The 26,322-nt window shown below is 40.7% G+C and overlaps 1 protein-coding gene across 1 annotated transcript in view; it reads right to left on the bottom strand.

The window, feature by feature from the left end:
- The window catches only part of LOC308284468 (E3 ubiquitin-protein ligase rnf213-alpha-like), a 90,667-nt gene that overhangs the window by 14,721 nt on the left and 49,624 nt on the right, over positions 1-26,322 (bottom strand). The window contains exons 41-61 of the mRNA XM_080725082.1: positions 18,981-19,107; positions 18,738-18,861; positions 18,248-18,433; positions 17,382-17,506; positions 17,133-17,278; positions 16,838-17,041; positions 13,861-14,048; positions 12,400-12,517; positions 12,103-12,203; positions 9,419-9,564; positions 9,005-9,104; positions 8,754-8,868; positions 6,668-6,839; positions 5,845-6,044; positions 5,585-5,707; positions 5,292-5,402; positions 3,430-3,672; positions 2,455-2,557; positions 2,314-2,348; positions 2,051-2,157; positions 74-230 (exon numbers count right to left, since the gene is read on the bottom strand). Of these exons, the coding sequence (XP_080581208.1) occupies positions 74-230; positions 2,051-2,157; positions 2,314-2,348; positions 2,455-2,557; positions 3,430-3,672; positions 5,292-5,402; positions 5,585-5,707; positions 5,845-6,044; positions 6,668-6,839; positions 8,754-8,868; positions 9,005-9,104; positions 9,419-9,564; positions 12,103-12,203; positions 12,400-12,517; positions 13,861-14,048; positions 16,838-17,041; positions 17,133-17,278; positions 17,382-17,506; positions 18,248-18,433; positions 18,738-18,861; positions 18,981-19,107 (2,931 nt within the window). The remainder of the gene's footprint in view (positions 1-73; positions 231-2,050; positions 2,158-2,313; positions 2,349-2,454; positions 2,558-3,429; positions 3,673-5,291; positions 5,403-5,584; positions 5,708-5,844; positions 6,045-6,667; positions 6,840-8,753; positions 8,869-9,004; positions 9,105-9,418; positions 9,565-12,102; positions 12,204-12,399; positions 12,518-13,860; positions 14,049-16,837; positions 17,042-17,132; positions 17,279-17,381; positions 17,507-18,247; positions 18,434-18,737; positions 18,862-18,980; positions 19,108-26,322) is intronic.

Genomic DNA, 26,322 nt, shown 5'->3' with positions numbered 1-26,322 from the left:
TGTGATGGTTCGTAGACACACACACACACACACATATACTGTAGTTGTTTGTTTTCAAACTTAATTTGCTTACCTGTGGATGCTTTGAGGCTCCCAGCAGCATGGCTAAATGAGTCACCAACCTGACCAAGGTGAAAGGGGTGAGGGACATGTTTTTAGTGTCCAGGGTGTCTGGATTGTTCCTCCTTTGTGGGTCACCCAGGATGTGGCCTGGCCTCGTGGAATCCCCCCTAAAAGAACAGATGGTGAGGTCAATCTATTGGAAAATGCAGCCTCAACAAAAAAAAACAAAAAAAAGAAAACTAGAAGCAGTGCTCTTCCGAGCACAGGTCTCCACCAGGCCATGCGTCCTGATGGTGCTACTGTATAATAGGCCAATGTAAAAAGGCTGGCATATGTTCTTCACCATAGACCTTTCATGGCAATCGGACACTGCATGCATGATTTGAGGCATTGTGTTCCAAAAACTGAGCAATCCTGCAAACTTTGGAAGCCAATATTAGCCAATTAAGATGGAATATGAAATATCAGACGGATCGGACTTGATCACATGACTATAGAGATACTGTGTACCGATTTGCATGATTTTTGGATAAAATCTCAAGGAATAATAGGAATAATTGTGTTTTACATAAGTCGGCCTCCTGGTGGCGCTATAATAGGCTGATGTGAAAAATGCAGGGAATGGGTTTTTCCTTGGCCTATAGGGACTGAGCTTACAAAGTTTGAAACTGATCGGTGGAGTTATAGGTAAAACCACGAATCGGCCTGTTATAGTGCCACCATGAGGCTGATAAAAAAAAATGCTGTGGCATTTCTTCCTCGACCTAGTGGGAACGTGTGTGCGCGATTTCATGATAATTGCACTTTGTGTTTGGGATTTGAGGCATTTTTTTCAAAACTGCCAAATCCTGCAAACTTTGGAAGCCAACCTTAGCCAATCAGGATGGAATATGCTAAATTGGACAGATCCGTGTCGATCACATGACTGTCGAGATACTGTCTACCGATTTGTAGGATTGTTGGACAAAATCTGTAAGAGTAGTGCACAGAAATGTGTTTTGCGAACATCGGCCACTAGGTGGCGCTAGAAAAGGCCCATTTGAAAAATGTAGGGCAGAGGTTCTAGATTGACATCCAGGGAGTGTGTGTGCTCACTTTGGCAGCGTCCGGGCCAACGGCGACTGAGATTAGGTGCTCACAAACTGCGAGGACGCACGCACGCACGCATGCACGGACGGACGGTTTGGAAGCCAACCTTAGCCAATCAGGATGGAATATGCTAAATCGGACAGATCCGTGTCCATCACATGACTGTCGAGATACTGTCTACCGATTTGTAGGATTTTTGGACAAAATCTGTAAGAGTAGTGCACAGAAATGTGTTTTGCGAACATCGGCCACTAGGTGGCGCTAGAAAAGGCCCATTTGAAAAAATTAGGGCAGAGGTTCTAGATTGACATCCAGGGAGTGTGTGTGCTCACTTTGGCAGCGTCCGGGCCAACGGCGACTGAGATTAGGTGCTCACAAACTGCGAGGACGCACGCACGGACGGACGGACGCACGGACGGACGCACGGACGGACGGACGCACGGACGGACGGAGGGGAAAACATACTCTTCCCCATGCCTTCGGCTGGTGGAGACAAAAAAGAAAGAAAAAAGGGGGTTCACAAATCTAACCTCAAAACCTCCCAGTTTGCTCAAAGATGCAATCCCAATGATTATTAAACATTTTTTTTAATCCCGAAGGTTCTCCATGGCCACCACACGTTGGTTAGAAAGAATATATGACACAGAGGTAATTAACAGGAATGGTAATGTGATACTGCGCTGGTACAGTAATGCAATAATTATATGGTAATGAGTGTGCGCTCTCTCTCACACACACACACACACACACACACACACACACACACACACACAGTTACCCCGCCTTAAGCTAACGGAGATACTGTATTTGTAATTCTTTATCCCTGTTTGATTTTGTGTAGAAGTCAACTAAGCATGTCAAAGTCGTTGCAAGTACAAATGTTTCTGGTTCTACTTACTGCTGTTCCTGCATTCGATTGAATCCCTGCATAGGTACGTGCATTGATTGTCCTCCAACCTCAAGCCCACAATCCAAACATTTCCCTTTGCCATAGGGCCGGCCACACTGTAGTGAAACACACCAATCATCTTTCATCTTTCATCATCATCATCATCATCATCATTTTTAGACAACAAATAAAAAGAGAGAGAGAGAGAGAGAGAGAGAGAGAGAGAGAGAGAGAGATTACAACAATCACGTGCTCAGGGTTTAATAACTTACCTCACCAACATAACATGGGTGATTGTTTGGGCACACTGTGGAAGAAAATCAGTGCATGACAATCCAGGACACAAGCTCAAATCAATTTTCAAATAAATCAGTCCATGATGTTATTGATATCAGGTGATCTATAATACTTACCATACCAGCCCCCAGGCCCAGTCTCATGCTGAGACCGACTCTGCATAATAATCCTTTGGACTGCAGCCAGCATGTCATCAGGCATTGTGGGTATAAAGGACCGCTGTTGACAATCAGAAAATCAGATCATTTTCATTGATCATCTTCAAAATTAGACTCTTACAAGATTAAATACTTAGAATAACAAGAAAGGAAACTATTCTAAAACCAGACATCACCCAACGACTCAAAGATGGAAAAAAGGCAACTATAGAAATTGAGTTACTAAAGGCACTTTAATTTTAAAGACACAATTAAAGGGATATTTCACTTAAAAAGCTTTTTGTAACCCTTTTTTTTACCCTGTATCAATTGTGTAATGTAATCCTGGGCACTACACTCCCTCTGCCAACCGGCAAAACCGCGGGAACGACCATCATTTCGACCGGAGTGTTAGCGACTCACTCCACGGAGGTTAGGGTTAGGGTGAAGGTTATAGTTGAGTGTCGAAAAGATGACATGTAGTAACAGCGACACGCTCCCCTGCCAACCTGACAGGGGGTTGGAAGTAGCGTGTGGAGGAACACGTTATTCCAACCATTTAATTTCCCCCAATGATTACTGGACCGCCTGCGTTGCCACAGGCACCAGCCCGAATTTTAGCGATTAAAGCTAGATTTATACTGTTCTTGGACACTGATGTTGTGCACCAAAAATAGTCAATCTACAAGCTCAAAACACATCATTGAGCTGACACATTGTAAGCTTGTTGATCTGCTATTTTCTGTGGGTAACACTGCATAACAAATTACATCAAGCCCTCATCAGCCAATATTTCATTTCAAGCCTTTTCCCCCCACACAATACCTTTATCTTTCTAAAAACATTTCTCATGGACCAACTGTAATTATGGAACAATGGTCATAGCAAACAAAACAAAACATGTTCATAACAATAATATTCAATTATAAATTATTAATTATTATTATTGTTTACCAGCATTTTGCTAGGAGACAAGCCAAGCTGCTGGACTGGTGCCAGTAACTTGTCAGTCCCAGTGAGGAGCACAGCAGCCATGTGGACTGTCAGTTCAATGACAGAGTGTTCTTCAGTCCCCTTTTCAGCACAGACTCTCAAGGCCCCCAGCCTGTTGTGTACCAAGTCTGTTGCAAAGGCCCTGACTTGTCCACTAGACAGGAATCTGCCGTCCTGGATGAGTCTGTCAAATGCTTCACATTGCTGGTGAAAGATAAGATATTAATATATGTTTCAATCGATCAAAAGCCTGTTCATATTAGCCTATTTTAATGCTGTTTTAAAGTTGGCTGAATGTGTAAGATATATCTACACATTGAGAAGTGAGGAAGAAGCTTTGATGTTTATGTAACGTGCTCTTCTTGCCCCAAGAGCTGAATTCTGAAAGTTCAATCCAAATATGCTATATTGCCCAAGTAATTGGTCAGAAGTGATTTAGCTTTATACCAGACAATATTATAAACATCTCCGTCCAAAGTATTTCTGCCTCACAGACAGATGTTGTGATTGAATGATTTAACTTTCTGTCAGGCAACATTATGGAACAGCTGCGTCCAAAGATGAATGATAGATTGTTTTATTATAGTGTCCTGCACCACAAGATGCTCAGCCCTTACAAGACACTCACAACATTTACATAATTTACAAACACCAATATATACCACAAACCAAATACATAAACATATTGATGGTTCAAGCTATAAGTTACAGATACAACATTCTCCAACCCAACTGCCATGCCTTCTCTATGAATCTTCCTAAAACAAAAAACTTCCTTATTGAACAGCCAACTTAACATATAACATTCAGACATCCAAAACTAATCTGGATTGATTTTCAAATAAATAATTTCTTAAATCATTGCACAATGGACAGTGAAAAACTAAATTTTACTCAACTTCCACAACTCCCAGGTCACAAAGAACACACAATTGCTGAAATACTATACCTACCCACCTCAACTGCCAGCTCTTAGATCTTAGCTGGGCACAGAGGGGCCTCTGTCCTCTCTTTAAATGACATGTAACATAAGGTTCAGTGGTATAGGGCATCGCAGTTTACTGGTCCCACAACAAAATATCCCATACATTTTCCTCATAAACTTTCACGAAAATATTTATAACAATGATGTTAAGCCTAGAACCAAGCCATCCAGGATTGCAGTGAATCATGACCATAAAACCTTGTTTCTACGAAAAGAACATTTTGAAAAACCCTAAACAAAGGGTATGAAATGGTTTCCGGAAGAGGGCGGTTTACGAGGCTAATCAAAGGGTAGTTATTAAATGTCATAATCAAATAATGTAATATTAACATATGTTTTCACATAGGATCAAAGGTTGTATGGTCATGATTCACTGCAATCCTGGATGGCTTCGTTCTAGGCTTAACATAATTGTTATAAATATTTTTTATAAAAGTCTATGGGGAAAATGAATGGGAGATTTTTTAGTGGGACCACCACTGCCGCTGCGATGCCCTAATAGTAGGCCTATGTTTTGTTTGTTTTTTTGTTTGTTTGTTTTTTGTTTTTTGTTTTTTTTTGGGAGGGGGGGGGGGGGGGGGGGGGGATCATGGCACTGCATCTTTAAGTAATTAGGATCTACTCCCATTGCGATCTGCAAAGCATACAGAAAGATAAATAAGGCTATGGGTAATAGTAAAAGTAAAAGAGTGTGATCACACATAATCCTTAACCTGGAGTCATGGGTCAATCAGTAGGCTACTGTATGTCATAGACACTGTAAATGTCTCTCCCATTCATGAGCTTCACGTATCAGTGTGGACCTTCCTTTTAAACAGTGGTTCTACATTGTTCTTACCTCAGGGGTAGGATGAAGGTTTGTTTTGGCGGATCTGTACAGACACGTCACCTCTCTGAAAAGAGCCAGGAGGATATATAGAGTCCTTTTTCTTGGAGGTGAAGTTAATTTCTGAAATAAACCAGGGTAAAGTGTTGAGGAATCATTGGCAATAAATTGAATGTTTTCAAAGCACCACAGTTATTGAGGTCCGTCTGACAGTTATATTTAATATGTGGGTGATCTTTGTATTGAAGTACACTACTTTCAGACTGAGAACAACTAGATTGAGAAAATGTCATAGTATGCAATACCTCACATGCTGCATTCATTTCATCAGCACTGCCGTCCATCACAGCCTTGGTAACTGTGTCATGTATGACCTTGTATTCTTGTCCGTAAACAAGGTACTGGTCCATCTGGCATCCATCGGTATTCTGTCCCACCAGGAGTACAGAAGAAATGTTGTTGTTTGTCCTGATCTAACTGTCCAATGCACAGTTATAACTGTACAATCTAAAATATATTATATTAAATAAATACATCTTTATGTCTTGTTTTGTATTATCATCACCTTGTATGCCTGCTGATGGACCTCAAACGGGAAAAGCCAACTGAACTGTGGTTCCTTCACCATCTTCTGGACTGCCTCGATCCCTCGCTGTCCACTGATCATACGGATGAGGTAGACCCTGTACCAGTCATTACCACTCCTCTTACACAGGACAGCAATGGCATCCAGGAACTCTTTAATGTCATCTGGGATGGTTTTATCTGACAGGAGAAAAAAAAGAGAGAAAAAAAGAAAACATAACAACGGAGTCTAGAACATGCACACCCAACTTTGACAATCCTAGTTTTCTTTACTGAAATGTATGTAACAGTTTTGGCCCGCGGGCCACCTAATTGCCGACCCCTGGTTTAGGGCATAGGTTCTGCTGTCGCCTCCAGGGAATGTGTGTGCACAACAGTTTCGCTGTAATTGGGCCAATGGTGCCGTTGATTAGCTGCTCGCAGACGGATGGGGACACACACGGACAGACGGTCATACACACGGACGCACAGACCGACAGGGTGCAAAACATAGTCTCCGCCACACTTTCAGCCTGGCAGAGACAATACAACTCACATGCACAGTCGCACACTGCAATACTTCTTTCTACATGACAAGACGATCTCACATATCACAAATAGGCCTAATTAAAGGAGAATTCCAGACGAGTGCCTTTCTTACTGTAATCTGATGTTATTCCATCAATTAACCAGTTGTAGAGGCGAGAAGAAAAAGTCAATTTCTAACACAGGCGGCCGTTCGCCTTTTAGCCCATTATTTACCGATCGTAATGAAGCAGCTAGTCCGGAATTCTCCTTTACCATAGAAAAACCTTGCTTCTCACCAAAGTTATTGATAATCTGAGAGGCCATGTTGAGTGACAGACGGATTCTTGCGACTTCTTGCAGGTGGTTGATGGACACCTTTGCAGGCGACTGGGTGATGGAGTTCACAATCTGGTTTAAGAATGCTGTCTCTCTGTTGTATTCTTGGGGAATTCTGTCCCACAGGGAGTCCTGGGGACAAGATGTGAAGATGACTCTTCAAAGCTATACATTTATTTACAGAGTGTCTCACAAGCAATTCATTTCAAAACAAGATGAAGACGATGATGAAACCAGAGAAAACGGGTCTATAGCAAAGACACACATTAACCCTTGGATGCATGACCTACCAATACACTCTTCCATGAGTGGGGTCAAAAATGACCCCAATTACAATCAATGCGTTTTTGCAATAAAGTACTTTGCTCTCACACATAACCATACTTTTGCCTAGCCCCGCCCCCCTGTCTTCTTATTGGCTGGGCTTTAAACAGCCATAACTCCAGTTCCCAGCATGGTACCGTCTCGAAGCTTGGTGCCTGGAGTTAGACCATAGAGAAGAGCTGCAATTGTTGACACCACGCCCCTTCTTTCCTCCTATTGGCTGGGCTTTAAACAGACATAACTCCAGTTTGCAGCATATGGTACCGTCTCTTGGTGTCCCGCCCCCTCTTACAATTCTGTTGTTTCTGCCCACCCTGACGGTCGCTTCTCACCCTTAGGGCGTCTTACTGGTAATAGTAGTAATAGTGGTAGTAATAGTAGTAATAGTAGTGGTAATAGTAGTTGCGACCAAAGGTCGCAAGTTTAGTACGTGAACGGTCACAGCTTGTCCGTATGTGGTTCTATGGGTTTGTTGCTCTGACATCATGCTCTGATGTCACTGTGATGTCAGGGGAACCACTCTAACAGAATGGGTGTGCCGCTCTGACATCACGCTCTGGCTCCACTGTGATGTCACACTAACAGAATCCCTTTCATGCCCATACATGGAGATCCCTGTCTTGGCCATCTGTCTTGGCCATATATGGATTCTGTTAGTGTGGTATGAGGCCGATGTGGTGTCCATATATGGGTATTCCCATATGAAGACCTGTTAGATATGGGCGTAGTATTGATGACATCAGGGATCTCCATGCATGGGCATAAAACAGAGCGTGATGTCAGAGCAGCAAACCCATTCTGTTAGAGTGGTTCCCCTGACATCACAGTGACATTGTGGATTCAGAGCTTTCTGCTGTTTCTGTAGCTATTTCTGAGAAATATTTGGTGCCACTCATTATATATTTGCTCAATCCATTCTATTTCAGCGACATGACTTAGGCATATCTAATGTTTGTTTTATATAGATTTGTATCAGGGGGGCGTGGAAAAATACATTTTTTTTTTTACTTGAGTAAAAGTATAAATGCTGTGATGTAGAAACACTCTGTTACAAGTAAACGTCGTAGAGTAAAAGTAAAAATAGCTGATCTACAAGCTCACAACGACACTTTGTGAGCTTGGCCTATTTTTCATGCATGTGAAAGTCTTGTGTGTGCGCGCACTGTAACCACACACCCACACACACCCACACACACACACACACACACACACACACACACACACACACACTGACACAGAAAATAGCCGACAGTGCTACCAGCGTCCATCGCTCTGGTTGTCCCTGCGGATAAGACAGCTCGACGTGCGGTAAACAATTCACATGAGCACGGGTGAAAAAGTTAAACCATGGATAAAATCTCAGAGGGCTTCTTTGTAAAAGCATTTTACTGGTAAATATACAGTACCATGGAGTAGCGGAATCTTTATAATTTTTAATGCATTGGCTAGTTTTATTTTTTGTTTCCAAAATGCGGACAGCAAGTGCGGAACAGCTTCCTTGTGGCTAGAGTTTAATGATATCCGCTCAACTACGCCCTCTCCCCCGCAACAACAGATAACCACGCCTACATTTTAGATTTATTTATTTTCATATTCTATCATCATAAATAAAGAGGCGGGGTTTCAAGTCCATTTAAAGGTGAAACTAAATGAATATACATCCAAGTTGACAAACACTGACTTTGGCCAGAACCATACTGTTAAGCCTTTAGGGATCTTTACCTCAAGGCAGTTGATGTACAAAGCATAGAGCTCTGTTTTATCCTCCTCTCCCACAAGTTTACTCTTTTCAACAGATGACAAATGCTGTTGCAAATATCTGCTGACTTCATTGAAACTAAAACAAAAGAGAAAAACAAGGTTATATACTACAACACAAATTCTATTAATCTGAGGCATATATTCTATCAATCCATTTTAACATACATTTAGGTTCAACATTATAGTGTCATAATCCGCTAATGTTAAATTACCTGTACTTTAGAAGAAGCTTCAGAATCACAGAGCGAACCACAGGGTTCTTGTCCACAGTCTCATCAAAGGGTGACAGGTCTTTGGTTTGAATCTGGTTTTCTGATGTAAAACATAAAATAACTTCTGGTTTGAATACTGTGATTCCAGACCCTTTAATCTCCAATGATGTATTAGTTTTTTTTTTTTTTTTTTTTTCATAAACATATTATATTTATATAATCTAACATAGCTACATGTAGGCTTACTGTACTTTACCATACAGAAATACTAATGCAATTCATTAAAATAAGTCCCAGACTGTAGCTTATAGTAGGTAGCATACTGCACAATCAGACAATCTGGGTTTTACTATTAAGGCATCAGTTGACATTGTAACACCGCACAGAAACCTTTATAATCAATAAAACATATACCTGTCTCAACCATAGTGTAGGAGAAAAGCTGCCTGACAACGCCCTCTGCTGGTGGGGTGTTGTCTTTGAAGCACACCATGGACACCAGCTCAATGAAAAACGAATCACAGCATTGTCTGAAGTCTTTGTTCCGACTGACAGAAGCCCTATAGTCACATAATACAAAATAATTATAATAATAATAATAATAAAATAAAAAGAAAATGAAGAAAACTAAAATATTAAAAATAATAATAACATAAAATAATATACAATACAATATGAAGACGACACATAGGATAGGATTTGACTTTGGTCGAACGGGGATGAGCTGCGGGAAGGGCTTTTTTATTTAGGCTATAATGCTATGTGGTCTGTGATCCAGGGGCACCCTGCAAATACCACTAGAAGGTCCCAAATACTCTGCATTCCTGGTGACAGAACCAATCAGTGATGTCCTGTTTCTAACCTCATGACCTTTGATAGTCAAAGGCTTTGACACATATGATCCCATCTTTATTTCCTGCCTCTAATAAACAGCAGGAATATGCCAGGAAGAAATAGCATCTTTAAAAGTGAGTCCTGAGTCAAACTAACTGGCCTCAAAGCTGGGTGTGGCTGCTTAAATCAGCCATCACCCATCCCACAGACAGATACATAGATTTTCTTGCATTATTGTTATTAAGCAGTGTCACATTGCAATTAGGGATGGCCAAATGCAGAATTTTTCTTAACTTAAAACCGCAAGGCCTTTTCGGTTAATTAACCGTTAACCGTTTAAGTTATACCATGTAACATTTTTTATAAAACAAATCTTAAAATTGTCCTAACTGTTAAATCGCTAAAGTTTTAGAACACCCATTCCGTGAATTTCATCCCCTAAAGCCTTCTGTAAATGTTTTCTATGATTCTCGCCGGGGACCGGATTTCGTGGCAAAATTACGTCATCATACACTACCGGCCAATCACAGCGAGGGTTATACACTGCCGGCCAATCACAGCGCATCTTGATGACTTCTCAGGAAGTAGCTTGCCTCAACATAACAACAGCATATACAGCATAAGGAGTCTGTTTCTCCGGAATGCCTGAACGCACAGGAACCAGGGACCCCTCTAAAGATTGATCTCGGCAAGGTGCAGGCGGACGCGGTGGTGTGAGGCCCGGTCCGCGGCGAAAAACGGCCGAAAGACGGTTTGCTATACAGCTCTGACCACTAGTTGAGCAACTTACACAGTATAGCTTTAAGGAAATGTGTTAAAAAATGCGCTATTTTAAAAAGGAAAATACACCAGTTTTTCCCCCATAATAAAGTGCCATATTTACACATTAAAAACAATAAAACTAGGAGAAACAAGAATGCAAATGTTTTCTAAAAGAAATTTGTTTTTTCAAAGAAACGGTGGGATTGAAATAATCGTCTGTAATGTGATGCGCTGTCGCCAGGCACGTGCATACATAGACAAAAGGGGCTTGAGCCCCTGCCCTTTTATCCGTCTGTAAAAATTGCCTCTTTTTACTATGATAAAAGAAATGCAAATGTCCCCTTTCCATACCATAACTGAAGGCTGCATTCAAGAGAATTTTCCACCAAAAGGCCATTTTAGAAATGTCAGCCCCTGCCTTTCTAACATTTTCTGCACGTCCCTGGCTGTAGTCTGTCGCCTAACAGCAGCAGCAGCAGCAGCGTGCCAGCGAGACACTCAGACTTCACTTCCCCCTCTCCTCTGTGTTTGTTGTGTAGAGCAATAATTTCCAATCGTATGACTTTTGGAATGGTTGAAAAAACATCGGCTAAACGTGATGTCCATTTCATTCATATTCTTCTCTCTCGCCCGTGTTTTGTGTGTGCTGAACGATGCAGCGATCGTTGCGACTCTGAGCTTTGTGTTATTTTCGCATAGCCTACTCTGTAACCAAGACGAGTCAACGTTAGCGTTCCACACGTCATGTAACATTAGAAAGTTGTGTTTTAAGCTCTTCTTAAACAGGATTCAATGTGACGGTCTGTTTAGGAAAATCCAATCGGAGCATTTGTTTCCTGATGTGCCGTGTACGATTCCAATCCAAATCAAGCGTCGCAGGCAGTTGCATGCATGGATGTTACACAGACATTGGTGACCCAGAAATGTGTGTCCGCAGCACGTATAGATGCATGGTTGATAACTTGATGTTGCATAGACATTGGTGTACGGGGCTTTTGGTGTGACACATGGGTTGCTTTTCTTTTTTTTTATCGGTCAAAATTAACCGTTAGAGTTTACCGGTAACCAATTTCTTATCGGTTAAACGGTAATGGTTAACCGTTGGCCATCCCTAATTGCAATCCCAGGAATAGTAAATGAGACATTGTGCCAAAATGATATAACATGCCTGACACATTTTCAGTTCAGTTCTAAAATATATAGTATTAGCAGTCATTCTTAAATAAATGAAACCTTACAGAATATCTACAGACACTTTTTGATCAAAGTTACGGGGAATGTTCTGCCTGCACACAGGGCAGGACTTTTGTTCAGCCTGGGCCCTCTTTAGCCATCCTTCAATGCACTGTAGGCAGAGGATGTGATGGCAAGGTAGCTCCACCGGTTCTTGTGGTTCTTTCAGGCAAACCCAGCATTGTAGACCAAACCTTCATCAAAAAGGATTGTATCAAACTACAATAGAGACAGTCAGACACTGTGACGCTACGAAAACAAAAACTTACTTCAAAAGCTGATCAATCGCCCCATTTTTGCACAAATGCAAGACTTCAATCACAGCTCGAAAACCTTCTTCAGATTTAACATCTGAGTTCCCATCAAGCACCTTATACAGTAGAAAGAGAACAAAACTTAACAGTAGGCCTAAGCATTACTGAGAGCATAATAGCCTACTGCTGCAGTTTATAATGTGTGTTCCTGTACACTAATCAAATGCACTTAAACAGATATTTAACAAAGCCATACTGATATTAAAACAATATTCACACTTGCTGTTCTGAGGCATCAGTAGAGACACTCACCCTGCCTAATTTACCAATGTGTTCAAGGACCAGGTCCTTCAGCTTGTCTTCAGAGTAAACTCCTAGCAGCAAGTGCTCCACAAACAAACACAGGATGTGGATACGGTTCCAGGCGTTGCTGCAACATATCACATTCAAGTTAAAGGTACAGTATATTTCACTTGATAGATAGATTCATCGAAAACACCCGTCCTTGGTTCTGGTTCATCAAGGACAAGCAACACCCAAGTCACAAATTGTTCAAACCCCTACAATGACTGCCTGGGAAAGGGGGGCAGTATACATCTGCTGCTATGCATAAGCATATCATAAATATACGTATCATGTATATATATTAGGGCTGGGATGCGATTAAAAAAATGTATCTAATTAATTACAGGCTTTGTATTTAATTAATCGCAATTAATCGCATTTTAATCGCATATTAATATTTGACCCGTGAAGCGTTTATTTTTCAAGTAAAACACATTTTGTTGTATGAGTGAATCAACGAGTGAGTTTTTTTAAATCTAAATTTCGCATCCACTGCGGCATCAAAGCGCTCTGATCGGCTACTTCTCCCTTTGCGTTTGTTGTCTCTTCTTGATGATCGGTATGCCCGAAACTGAAGGTTCTGTGGTGCAAAAACTAAGTGCGATTAAAATGCGTATTTATTTTAATCCCGTTAATTTTCTGTAATTAATTAATCACAATTAATCAGTTAAAGTCCCAGCCCTAATATATATATATATATATATATATACATATATATACATATATATATATATAACACTTCTGCTGCTATGCTCATGCACCTTTATATAATATATAGAAATATTTGTTCTTTGCTTTTGTTTTTCTTGCTGAATCTCCTTAACATTAGCTGGTAACTGACAGATGGACACACACGGACGGACGGACGGACGGACGGACATGGTGCGAACATAGTCTCAGCCATGCCTTTGACAATAACAAAAGGACTGCTAACGAACCCCCTTGGCCCCCTCCACCCTCCACTCCATAGTATGGGCAGTCCAAAGCTAGGAGCAGAACAAGTTAAACCAAGAGCCACTTGTCTTAAACCAAGAGCCACTTGTCCAACGGACAATTACATTTTTTATGAACTTGTCCATAAAGATGTATTACTTGTCCTGGACAACAGAACAAGCCTTAATGTCATGCTCTGCAAGGTGTATATTCATTATCAAATATAATTTATTTGTAGTTAAAACACACACTGGGGCCCAGATGGCCTAGTGGTTAAGGCACATATACCACATCATAAGGCTCTCTCTTCCTGTTTCCTGTCCACCTCCACTAATACTCCAACATAAAGGCATAAATATATATATATATATATATATATATATATATATATATATATATATACTGTATATGAATGAATGAATGGATGAATGGATGGATGGATGGATGGATGGATGGATGAATGAATTAATGAATGAATGAATAAAACATATTTACCGAATGTGCTGGAGTCTTTCTTTGCATCTCTCTCCATATTTGTTCTCATTTTGCAGAGAACAAATCAGCTCTATAGAGCCTTGAATCCTCTTGACCTGCTGCAGCCAGTCCAGGCACTGACTTTCAGAATGGAACTGAGGCGGCTCCAGGGATTCAGTACAAGCCACTGCAGCATGAACGTCCTGAACCTTAAAGACAGTTGCACAAGTTGAGGGTTCAGTTAAGATGCAGAATGTGTGATTTTTGAAGCGGTGAAAGCCGCTTCCAATGAGTGGCTTTCTGTGTCCCAAGCCCATATATGGTCATATCAGTCCAGAATGAACAGGTTTTATCTGTCCCGTCTGTCCGTCCGTCCGTACGTACGTACGTACGTATGTGTGTAGTGTCCATCCCAGTCTGATGATTGGATACTTTGAGGATTGGTCAAGCTTCACATGACAATTCGGCCCTCCAGATAAAATCATTAATTCATTCAGAATATAAAGAATGTATAGATCACAGAGTTCATAACTCTAGAACACATAGAATAAAAGTTCACCGCTTCACTTGATTTTTCATTAGTGGACACTGGACAGTCATGTGGATACAGTCAAACCCTTTGTTACACCAGTCCAACATTATTTAACATACTGTACTGTAGGCTATATAAAAAAAATCGCACCTGTGCGAAGTGAGCGGTGCAAACTAATTCCTGCAAGGGCGCCGGCGCGAATCAGTGTTGATAGGCATGCATGGCAATATTCTTTGTGTTGTGTATGATGTCAGTCTAGAGGTCTTCTCAGACTATATAAGGTTTTCGTGTGTCCTGACCTTTACACCGGCTCAAATCGAACACCTCCCAGGATTCGAAACAGCAACCATAGTCTGCAAGGGTAATGTAGCGTGGTCGCTGTCTTGAATCCTGGGTGGGGGTCGATTTGCGCCAGAAAGGTCCAGGATAGTTGGTCAGACTTTTCCCTCTAACTTTGACTGACGGCAAACGCCAAGAAGTGCTGGGTTGCCTCTTGGAAACAGATTATGTCGGTTACACCATCATGCGCAACATACCAGCCAGGTTTGTTAGTATCCTTGACCAGACCAAAGACTAATAACAATTTATCGTGCACATTCATGTGCACATTTATGTGTCACCAGAAACTCCATTTGGAGTAGCCGAGATACAGGAGAAACTCCTAAATGTCGCTGTCTGAAAACAGATAGAGCCAAATAGAGCTTCTTGTGGGTTATAAAGCAAGGGGGAGACAGAGGGAGAACAGACAGGAGGTCAGACAAACAGCCTGGCCATTAACAGCCTGGTGGCAGTCAAAGAGTGAATAGAAGAGAAAAATAATATGCAGTCCAGACCAGAAGCTCAAACAAAACAGACAGAGGGAGGAACGGAGAGGGGGTCAGACAGACAGAAAGATGGAAGGACCTTTCCTGAACTTTAAACCGTCACAAATCTTTCCTAAACTTTAAACTGGCAGATTGAACACCACCCAGGATTCGAAACAGCAACCATAGTCTGCAAGGATAATGTAGCGTGGTCGCTGTCTCGAATCCTTGGTGGTGTTCGATCTGCCAGTAAAAGTTAAAGTTTAGGAAAGGTCCAGGATATTGGTTTGGTCAGACTTTTCCCTCTAACTTTGACTGACGACCAGGAAGAAGTGCTGGGTTGCCTCTTGGTCGGTTACACCATCAGGAGTATATTATGTGCAACATACCAGCCAGGTTTGTTAGCATCCTTGACCAGACCAAAGGCTAATAACAATTTATCGTGCACATTCATGTGCACATTTATGTGTCACCAGAAACTCCATTTGGAGTAGCCGAGATGCAGGAGAAACTCCTAAATGTCGCTGTCTGAAAACAGACAGGGGGTCAGACAAACAGACAGGAAAAGACAAATTTCTATACATCTGTCATTTCAGGCCTAAGAGAGACCCACCTTTTGCCTCCCAAATAGAGTTTCTTGTGGGTTATAAAGCAAGAGGTATAGAGATAGTCCCTCCCTCTTACAGTCACAGACCGGCAATGACAAAAAGACAGCACTTCAGGACCTAAGAAAGAGAGACCCACCTATTGTATTCATGAAATATGACATTCCATTTGGAATTGCCAAGACTTGTAAATACCCCAGAATGCTTTTTGTTCAGCGGTGCTCGAATTTTGGCCTGATGTTGACTGGGTGTAGCCTGGGATCTGAAACAGCGATTGTAATCTGCAAGTGTAATGTAGTGTGGTCTGGTCACTGTCTAGGATCACAGACTATACCCAGGCCACACCAGCTTGAAGTTCGGTTTGAAGTTCAGGAAAAGTCCTGGATATGGGGTTGGTCAGACTTTGCGGCCGAAGCCAAAAAAGTGCTGAATTTCCTGATCTAAATTGACATGAACAATACAGCATTTGATTGGTCTGTTCTGTTTGGCTAACAAATGTCGTCATGGGTAGAAAGGTTTCTGATTGGTCAATTCTAATGTTTAGTTAATCAACTAGCCAATCGATGAATAATGAAAGAATCGTCCCGTGCTAATATGTTTTAGCTAAATAAACCAAAAGTGAAATATAGGAGCGGCTCATAAAAAGGAAAAAAAAAGAAAAAAAAGTCCAGTCGACTAATGTAAAGAGATTCTTAGTTTTGAAACACTGTCCGATGCCAATTCTTTAATATATATATATAGGCCTATATACAGGCTTATATATATATATATATATATATATATATATATATATATATATATATATATATATATATATATATTATATATATATATATATATATATATATGTATGTGTTACAGTTAGTTTGGGTAACTCAGTGAGATTGGGGTAAGAGCGTTTTGTAGACAACACAGCCATTCACTTGTGTAGTCAGTGACTACATCTCTATCTAACTGAATCTCAAACTAACTGTGACAAACTAACAATTTCAAACAGATATTCACTTTTCACTTGTGGAATCTGCTCGGACAAAACTTTCTTAGAAATATGGCTTTACCATCTCTAGGACGTTTCTATTCTGCTCATTCCCCAACAAATGGGAAACAATTTGAGGCTGGAGGGCAGTCATCCTGGACAGGTTCTGTAGTCGGCTGCGGTAGACATGGTAGGCTATGTGGATCTGAGGAAGAGAGGGGCTTTCACTGCGGTTTCCTCCTCTCTGTAGTTCATTTACACAGCAGGTCAGGGCTTCACAACAAAGCTGTTGAGAACATGCAAAGAAGTAAATAGATGCACAAAATAAAAAATAAAAATAATAATAAGGATTTGCAGTAGGAATTTATGGGAATTACCTGTAGCTCTTCATCAGTTGTTACATTCATTGTCATTGAGATAAAATCCTGCAGGTACCGTTGAAAGAATTCGTTCCGGTTGTGGGCAACACACCGGCCAACTGGTGACTTCTGAAAGCAACCTTCAAATTGACACCAGTTGGGATCTAAAATAAATAAATAAACAAGTTTTGGATGATGAGTTCAAGGTTCTCAAGACAATGGATGTTATGCAACAGACAGGAACAATACGTATAATGAGCGATTTACTGTTGTAACTGAGACTTTGCATCATGAGTTCATCCAGGAACTCTTTGATCCTCCAGCTGAAGGGCAGAGCACAGCACATGGTCCTCCCAGCAGTGACATGGCTCTGTACCTTGAAGACCTTGGTACTGTGAAGCAAGCAGATTCTTAGAATTAGGATTAGCGGACTTATTCCCCACAATAGCAACACTTTCGATCTGATTCTACAAGCAGAAAAGATATGTCAGTATTTATCTTATGATGTTCTGTAATCAGGCATTAAAGGGATATTTCACTTTCAATTCAGTCATTTCATCATCTAATAAGGCTTTTGGGAACACCCAAGACAGTTTTTAATTCGCTTCATTCAGTATTTAGATATTTGATATTCATTTCCCCACCATTTTCCCCCTTCCAGGACCTTCCTATACAAAACCATTGTAACTTCAAACTCCATTTTAACCATGATTGATTCTGTTGACTCCTGACACCCTCCGAATACGTGAGCAAGCCATGTTTTTTTTTCGATAACATTTTTCATTGATTTCTATTAATCTTTTGGGGAAATGAAAATGATTAAATACAATAAAATATTATAAAAAATAAATGAAAAGAAAAAAAAAAAAAAAGTTACGGCCTGCTCACGTATTCGGAGGGTGTCAGGAGTCACCAGAAAAAAGGACAGTTGTTTTCATAAAATCTATCATGGTTAAAATGGAGTTTGAAGTTACAATGGGTTTGTATAGGAAGGTCCTGGAAGGGGGGAAATTAATATCAAATATCTAAATACTGAATGAAGACATTCTGAAACTGTCCCGGGAGTACCCAAAAGCCTGATACAATGAAAAAAAAAAATTTGAAAGTGAAATATCCTTTTAAGTATAACTTACTCGCTGTCTGTCTTAACATAGGGCACATCAATCATGTCTTTGTGGTCAAAAATCTCAAGCCACAAGTTCCTTATGTCATCTCCGCTGTCCATCAAGAGGTCCAGATTGCAGTCACGGTCGATGACTGACACCACTTTAGCCAGGAGAGGCGTGACGACGCCTTGGATTTTCCTCCACAGAGTGTGTCTGTAAGAAACATCAGCATCCATCCATTATTATATATGATTTATCCAGCAAGTCATTGTTTTGTTTTAAATTGATGGTTTAAGAGGTTTATGTTACTCCAAGGGCTGGGAAAAAGAGATAAAGATCCCCTCGTTCTCTCTCTAATGCCAAATATAAGCCTCAATGAGTAGGACAGAACCTCATGACCTACTTACTTATCATGCTTTCAAATGAGCTAAACTAGTGTCTATGATGATGTTTAAAACGTATAAAGTTTGCATTGGGACATAAACGGTGTCATGGGAGCTAGCAAGGGAAAGCCTACGTGAATGTTCCTCCTTCTTGCAGAGCATCGATGTTTGATGCTTCTCTGAAAACCCAGTTCTTGTTGTCTTTATGGTGCTCCAACAGTGAGTGCAGACGTCTCCTCATGGTGTGGAAAAACTTTGCTTAAATTGGAAAATATATGACATTTTATTAATTAAAGCAACAGAAACATCAGCAATGAAACCCATATAACTTTATGGAAATCCTAAGAACTAATATTTTAAAAAGAATTCCAACTCACTATCGCCTATAAGTGTGAGCAGGTTCTCAACTCTTTTGGTGCTTATTGTTCCACTGTCATTGTCGTCACTGAGCATGCTCACTGCACTCTGCACACAACTCCTCACCAGACCTGCTGTGTCAAAAACCTGAAAAGCACATAGTTTACCCATGGCACTAATAAACATAATAATGTAATATTATAAATATTTCTGCCACTCACTGCCAGTGTGAATATGGCTTTCACTCCACTTTCAACAGTAAGAAAAACTAGAAAATAACATTTCTACCAAATTTTAAGTGTGCCTGCAGCTCGCTAAGTGTGTGCAACCTTGTGTAGCGGTCGGTGTTAGCATTAGCGTTAGATTTTTTAGCATTCTTTGCATTAACTTTAACATTATCGTTTTTAGCATTAACCATTTTAGATTTTTTATTAACATTAGCTTTAGCATTTAAACAGCATTTCAACACATTTACTGCCATTTAAATATGCCTTCTTTGGGATCTCCCTGCCATAAGTCTCCATAGACTTCCATGTAATTTATAGTGCACAGATCATGCACGCCCATGCACAGATCATCAGCACCATGTTTGTGCAGGCTGTTCACAGCTTTCAAACAAAAAAATCAGATTGGAAATCCGTTCAGGCATTCTTGAGAAAATAGCCATTATGTTTTTCATGTTATGTAAGCAAAGATGGCTGCCCTGTATGAAAGATGGGGTTGTATGGGGGTGGAACATGCAAAATCGCGATTGAAATCATGTTTACTAGATTTAATGGGGTCCAAAAATATATATATATTTTTTTATAAGTAAAAGTCGATTAAAGTCGCTTGGCAGGGAAGTCCATAGTGAGATAGTTGATCTGAAAGTCGTTTGGCACTAAGTGAGTTAACTCATTTGCTGCCCCCTCCCGAGTTTCCCGAGTTATTACAGTACCCCCCAGTGCCATGGGCAGAGTTTCCAGAGTTCCCGAGAAAACTGTAGTGTAGTAGAAATGATCGCAATCGCGAAATTGTATGTTTAACCCCCATACCAACCATATCTTTCAAACATGGCAGCCATGTTTGTTTACATTTGAAGAAAACATAATGGCTATCTCATGAATGCCTGAACAGATTTCCAAGCGGATGTCTTTGTTTGAAAGCTGTGAACAGCCTGCACAAACATGGTGCACGATCTAGGCATGGGCGTGCACGGATCCGTGCACTAAAAATGACATGGAATGGCAGTGAGGAACTTGGCAGCCATTTTGAAAAGGCAATGAATGAGTTAATCAAGTCATATGACACCAGCCACAACTCTGAATGACAAACGGTTGATGAGTAATAGCCAAAAAAGGAACAATCTAAGTTAAACCAATTTAGGTTAAGGACTCTTAATCAAGTCATATGACACCACCCACGTGTCTTTACGACAAACGGTTCATGAGATATAGAGGCACTTCCTGTTTGGCGAAGGGCACTTCCTGTTTGGCGAAGGAAGCACCAATTAAGATTAAGGACTCTTAATAAAGTCATATGACACCACCCACACGTCTGTACGACAAACGGTTCATGAGATATAGAGGCACTTCCTGTTTGGTGAAGGGAACTTCTTGTTAAAGAGGGGGCGGGGCTTCAGCAATTACAGCTCATCCCTATTGGCCGGAAAAAGACCAAAGTTGTGTGTGCATTTTAAAGTTTAAATGACGTTACTAGGCAAAAGTATGGCAGAGTAATGTAGCGCCAAAGTTTCTGGGTTTTTTTTCCGAGTCCCCCATTCAAAGTCAAAAGGGTTTTTTTGCGCGTAGTTGGCGTAAATCGTGCGGCAGTTATTATGTGCCGAAATTTCCCCCATTCAAAGTCCATGGCATTTTTGGGCGTAGTTTTTTGCGAATTACGTCGCCATGGTAATGAGGATCGGAAAGAAAAGTAATAGCAACCTATTCCCGGGCCGAGCCGCACGTTTTGATGTATAAATTGTGCGGCAGTTATTACTTGCAGAAATTTGCAAGAACATTACTGACTTCCTTACTTACTTACAGTTTTTTTCGATTGCTAAAACACAAAAAGCTAAAATTAGGCACAATTTTCACAACCTTTACTTCTGTCCCCAATCGCTTGACTCAATTTGTTACTACTTTAGATTTCCTTATCATATTAGACTCTGACTTTCCTTCTTTACACTCTGATCAATTTTCACATCACCTTGTTGTCAAAACACAACACATAATTTTCAGGTTTGCACACACTTCTCACATAAAATCTCAAAGCATCAATCCACAACACATAAATATTCAAATCTCTAAACTTTCGGGTCTGGCGAGCAATTTGTGGAGATGTGGGCTTTGAGGCCTGTCAGGGCTTCATGCGGCACTCTAGGCCAGGGGTTTTCAAAGTGGGTGACGGGGCACCCTGGGGTGCCGTGACGGCAGTCCAGGGGTGCCGCGAGATAATTTGATAATATTTGGAATTTATTTGGACACTTGAACAAATATTTAGTATCATTTTAAACTTGAAGTACAAAGTTATTTTCAGTCAGTTCTAACCAAAATGCCTATTATCTCAACATTTTCCTCGCAACATAATCACTAAAAATATCGTCACTGTCTGGCAGAAACCTCGTATCACCAAGTTTCAAATGTATACGTCTTTTGGTAAAGTAAAGCCCTGCTTCATCATACAAGACTGTCGCGCAAATAGTGAAAACAGCCGATCTACAAGCACACAACGCGATCGCGATGCAAGGCGTTGTGTGCTTGTAGATCAGTCAATAAAATGTTTTGTCTGCATATTTGTGTGCTGTTTTATGTTTGTCTATGAGAGAAGTGGGCATACACTGGGTCATTTTACAAAGAGGGAATTCGTTCATTTACCAGAGTAATTGTCATTCATTCAGTGTTTTCCATTTCTATAATTGTGTTTTCAATTTTGCTCTTCAGTGTTCTGTACATGCTTGGTAGTGTTCAGCCAAAAGCTTAGTTGTGTTTATTCAATGAATGGTATGTGTGTGTTATGTGAAAATATGGCTGTGTTTACCAAATGAAAAAAAGTTCCATTTTGTGAACATGTTAAGAGATTTGATGGCAAAGAGTTGTTTTGCAAAGGGATGCCAGGGTTTAGCAATTTGTGTGTGATGTTTGGAGTTTTGTGTTTGCAATTTTGAAAAAAACGTACATTTTTGAAAAACGTGTTTTAGCAATCGAAAAAAACTAAGTATGGCGGAGTACAATAAGTGTTTTGCCATTGCATGGCAGGCACACTTAATGACGCAGGCAGCGTCACATTCAAGCAGTATTATTCATTAAGTGTGCCTGCCATGCAATGCAATAGCAAAACACTTATTGTAATCCACCATACTTATATACTTATCATCATCATTATTATCTTCCCGCAAATTTCGGCACGTTGCGGGTTGCTTTTGTTAATGTTTATTTTCCTTAGTGTAGTATTACAGTTATTGAGTTTTAGCAAAGCAGATGAATTAGCATAAATATATATTGTTTGCGTTACTTTGTGCATTGTGGATTTGCATATAATTTCATAAGTACCGGTATTTACAAGTAAGCAAACACATTTGTGTACACTTAAATCATTGCCTACTTTGCATATTTGCTCAGCCAATCTAATATAACCTTTATATAAAACATTTTATATAAAAATATGTTTATTTTGATCAAATATAAATATTCTGTGGCCTAAATACATAATTATGTCTGCCTATTGCCAGTTTAAGAAACACAGGATAAGATTATTATACAAATATTTCCACTGATGTGTCAAATATGCTAATTGTCTCATTAAATATGCACAATACAAAAATGTACATGGCAGAAATGGATAATACAGGAAAAATGCATAAGGATCAACTGAGAACAGTTTGTTACACCCTTTCATCAAATTGTTATAGTAGTAGAGGAGCCTATCAATTTCCGTAATTTTGGAATGTTAATTTTTGGAGACATGTATATCTTGATTCTTGAGGTTCTCAGAATGCCAAAAAAACATGTCTCCAATTTTTATTTTGGGGTTTAGCATGTGTAATTAGCATAATTAGCCAATTCATTGCCCAAAACAGGAAATGGCAATAACTTTGCTTCTAGGTAACTTATAAAGGTGATCTAAGAGTCTAAGTCCATGTTTGTGAGGTCCAGAAATTCATCTGTTACCATTGTGAAGTCATACAACCTTTCCTAATTACCGTAAATTCTCTTATAGGAACCCGGGCTATTATTTGTCTCAAGAGTAGCGGGCACCAGGCTCTTGTTGGAAGCAGGACAGTATAAGAGACAAGGCTTTTATTCCTATTTCTCAAAAATATCAGAATGATTCAGATCAGATTTTTTTATTAGATACCGTATTTTTGGAAAAGAATATAAATATTATATATTATATATTAGGTTATTTATAAAGAAAAGCGTTTTTATTGGAAAATCATCATAGAAAGGCTCATACAGAGATAACATTCTGCTGTATTGTATTGCATTAACCAATTCATACTGAAAATCAGCTCCTCATAATGTGTATCAGAATAGAATACAGTCCACACAGCATACTGCTGGGGAATAAAAAACACTACATTTCCCATCAAGCTCAGCGGCTCGTTTCGTCATTCAGATGCGACTCTCCCTGGTAAACAGGAACCACAGGATACTAGCATGGATACTAGTATAGCCGCATTAGCTTCATTGAGCTTCATTTACTGTTTGGATTAAACTTCCACGCTAAAGATCTCATGTGCGGCCGTCATCCACAAGAGTGTATATGTTCGCGAGGACTACGCACACGCACGCGCCCCGGTAAGTTGCCAAAGTCATCCGTCTTTGCCAAACGGAACGTGAAATGAGCGGCGTCCAAATATCGCTGCGCAGTTTGTAGACAGTGTACGGTAAATCACCGTAACAGCTGGCTTGGGATGTGAGTGACAGTCAGACAGAGTGGAGAAAGGTACTCCTGAATGATACGTAACGTAAAAAAAAGAGGAAAAAGGAGGCTCTTATTGGAGCGTCGGCTCTTAATTACTTAATTCAATTGCGCACCCGGAAATTAAAGCAGGTCCGGTTCTTTATTAAATATAGGATATTATTAGAGCATTTACGGTATCATAATTAGCATACATTATTCAAAAACGGGTGAAAATAAGTAAATTGCTGCATTTTTAGTCAACTTTGAAAGCTTCTCACAAACTCTAAGATGTATTTTTACAAGTCATCAATTATCATCATCCTATAAATAAATCATGTAACCCTTTGTCTGTGTAATGATTATGTAATAATCACACCCAAACGAGAAATAGCTATATTTCTTTGCTTTAAGTTAATTAATAAAGATGATCTTACAGACAGTGTAAGTCTGTTTGCATGTCTAGAAAATAGTCTCTTTCCATAACTAGGATATCTAACCTTTCATTTTTAGCGTAATTTGCATATATATTGTAACGACCCTGCAAGAGATCGGGCCGTAACTCGCCATGCCAAGCGAGCTGCTTGCCTTGTCTGCTGAGTGGGGGGCTGGGGTTCGCTTCCCGGTTTGGGAGCGAACCGCCTCACTCAGTCTGCAAAACGCTACATTAGTCAGACGGGCAGGCACGTGGAGCGTGCCTTTGCGTGAGGGACGTGAGGGACTCGGCCGTGGGCAGTGAAGCATGAGGAGGGGGTAGTGTAACGACCCTGCAAGAGATCGGGCCGTAACTCGCCATCTTGGCGTTGCGGGTTGCTTGCCTTGTCTGCTGAGTGGGGGGCTGGGGTTCGCTTCCTGGTTTGGGAGCGAACTGCCTCACTCAGTCTGCAAAACGTTACAATATATATAGGCCTATATATACTGTATATCCCTCATATAAAATAAAGAACAATATGAGAAATGGTCACAGATTGATTGTTTGTTCTAATATTTACAGAAAGTTTTGTAAACACATTTAAATAGAAGGGTCTCCATCTTTGTTGTCATCATCATCAATCCCCAACAGATGTGCCTTGCTTACATTACAACACACCTATTCATCTGCCCCACACATGCATATCTGAGAGCAGTTACACGTTTGAGATCGACAAGAACAATGTGACATGCACTGGGATTTCAGTTGGGTAATGGTGGCTGGAGCTGGGGGATCATGTGTTGTGACTAGCACCAGTTGATTTCCCTCAGCCTCCCATCCATATTCAGTTGCTGGTGGTATCTGTGGGTGTACGTGGTCCTGACTCCTCATACCATACAAATGCCTGGTAATGGGCACGGGCAATGGCTTGATGTAATGCTCCTTGTGTAGGTTGACACTTCTCTGCTTCTAATTGTTTCTTTGTGAATAACCTCCACCTGAGCTCACCAACATCCACAAGATTTGTACCGGGATTGTATTTGTAGCTGGGAAACAAATGCTTCAATCTTTTTTTCTGTGTCAGAACTGAGCTTGTTTGCAGTACCTAGAGTAGCAAATGCAGATACCACCTCCACAGGACACGGGTGTAGGGCTTGCCAACAGGTTAACTTTCCCTTGCCAGCAAAATGGCCTGGCTGGTCAGCTCCAGAAATAGCATGTAACCCTGGTAAGGCTGAAGTCCTTGTTTTACCCAGTGCACTACTGGCTCCAGTGAGATGATACGTTTTTTGTTCCCCACACCGGTGATGAAATGGGGGTCCTTGTACAGCTGATGGTAACCCACACACAGCAGGCTGTGCAGGATTATCCTTGTGTCAGCCTCTTCCTGTGAGCTGTGGAGATGTTTTACATTCATAGAGTTTGAGTGGACATGTTGCCTTGACGTGATTATGAAAATGTTGGGTTTCCCCTGGAAGTGTTGGAGGGCTTTCTTAGTCATATAGACAGTCAGCTCATCTTTGGTGTGGATACCTGACAGTTTTTTCTGACTCCTTCCCTATCAGTGTGTTGTCTTCCACATGATAAGTGGTAGGGGGCTTGCCACCCTGGCATCGCTTACATGTGGCCTCCCCCAGTGAAGATGCAATGTCATGGCGGTCAAATACTACATGGGTCTCACTATGTTCTTTGGTCTTCCTGTCCAGTGTGGCTATGAAGTGGTCAGCCCACTGGGAACATCTCTTGATCCATTATGGCTTTCCCATTTGCATTTGCTACTCTAGGTACTACAAAAAAGCTCAGTTCTGACGCAGAAAACAAGATTGAAGCATTTGTTTACCAGCTGTACGAGCCCGGTACAAATCTTGTGGATGTTGGTGAGCTCAGGTGGAGGTTATTCACAAAGAAACAATTAGAAGCCGAGAAGCTGCAACCTACACAAGGAGCATTACATCAAGCCATTGCCCGTGCCCGTTACCAGGCAATGGTATGGTATAGGAGTCAGGACCACGTACATAACCCACAGATACCACCAGCAACTGAATATGGATGGAGATCAACTGGTGCTA

Source organism: Nannobrachium achirus (genome assembly GCF_963921795.1).
Source record: "Nannobrachium achirus genome assembly, chromosome: 4".
Lineage (NCBI taxonomy): Eukaryota > Metazoa > Chordata > Actinopteri > Myctophiformes > Myctophidae > Nannobrachium > Nannobrachium achirus.
Note: the sequence above shows the minus strand (reverse complement) of the source record. Positions and strands in the feature narration are given on the sequence as shown.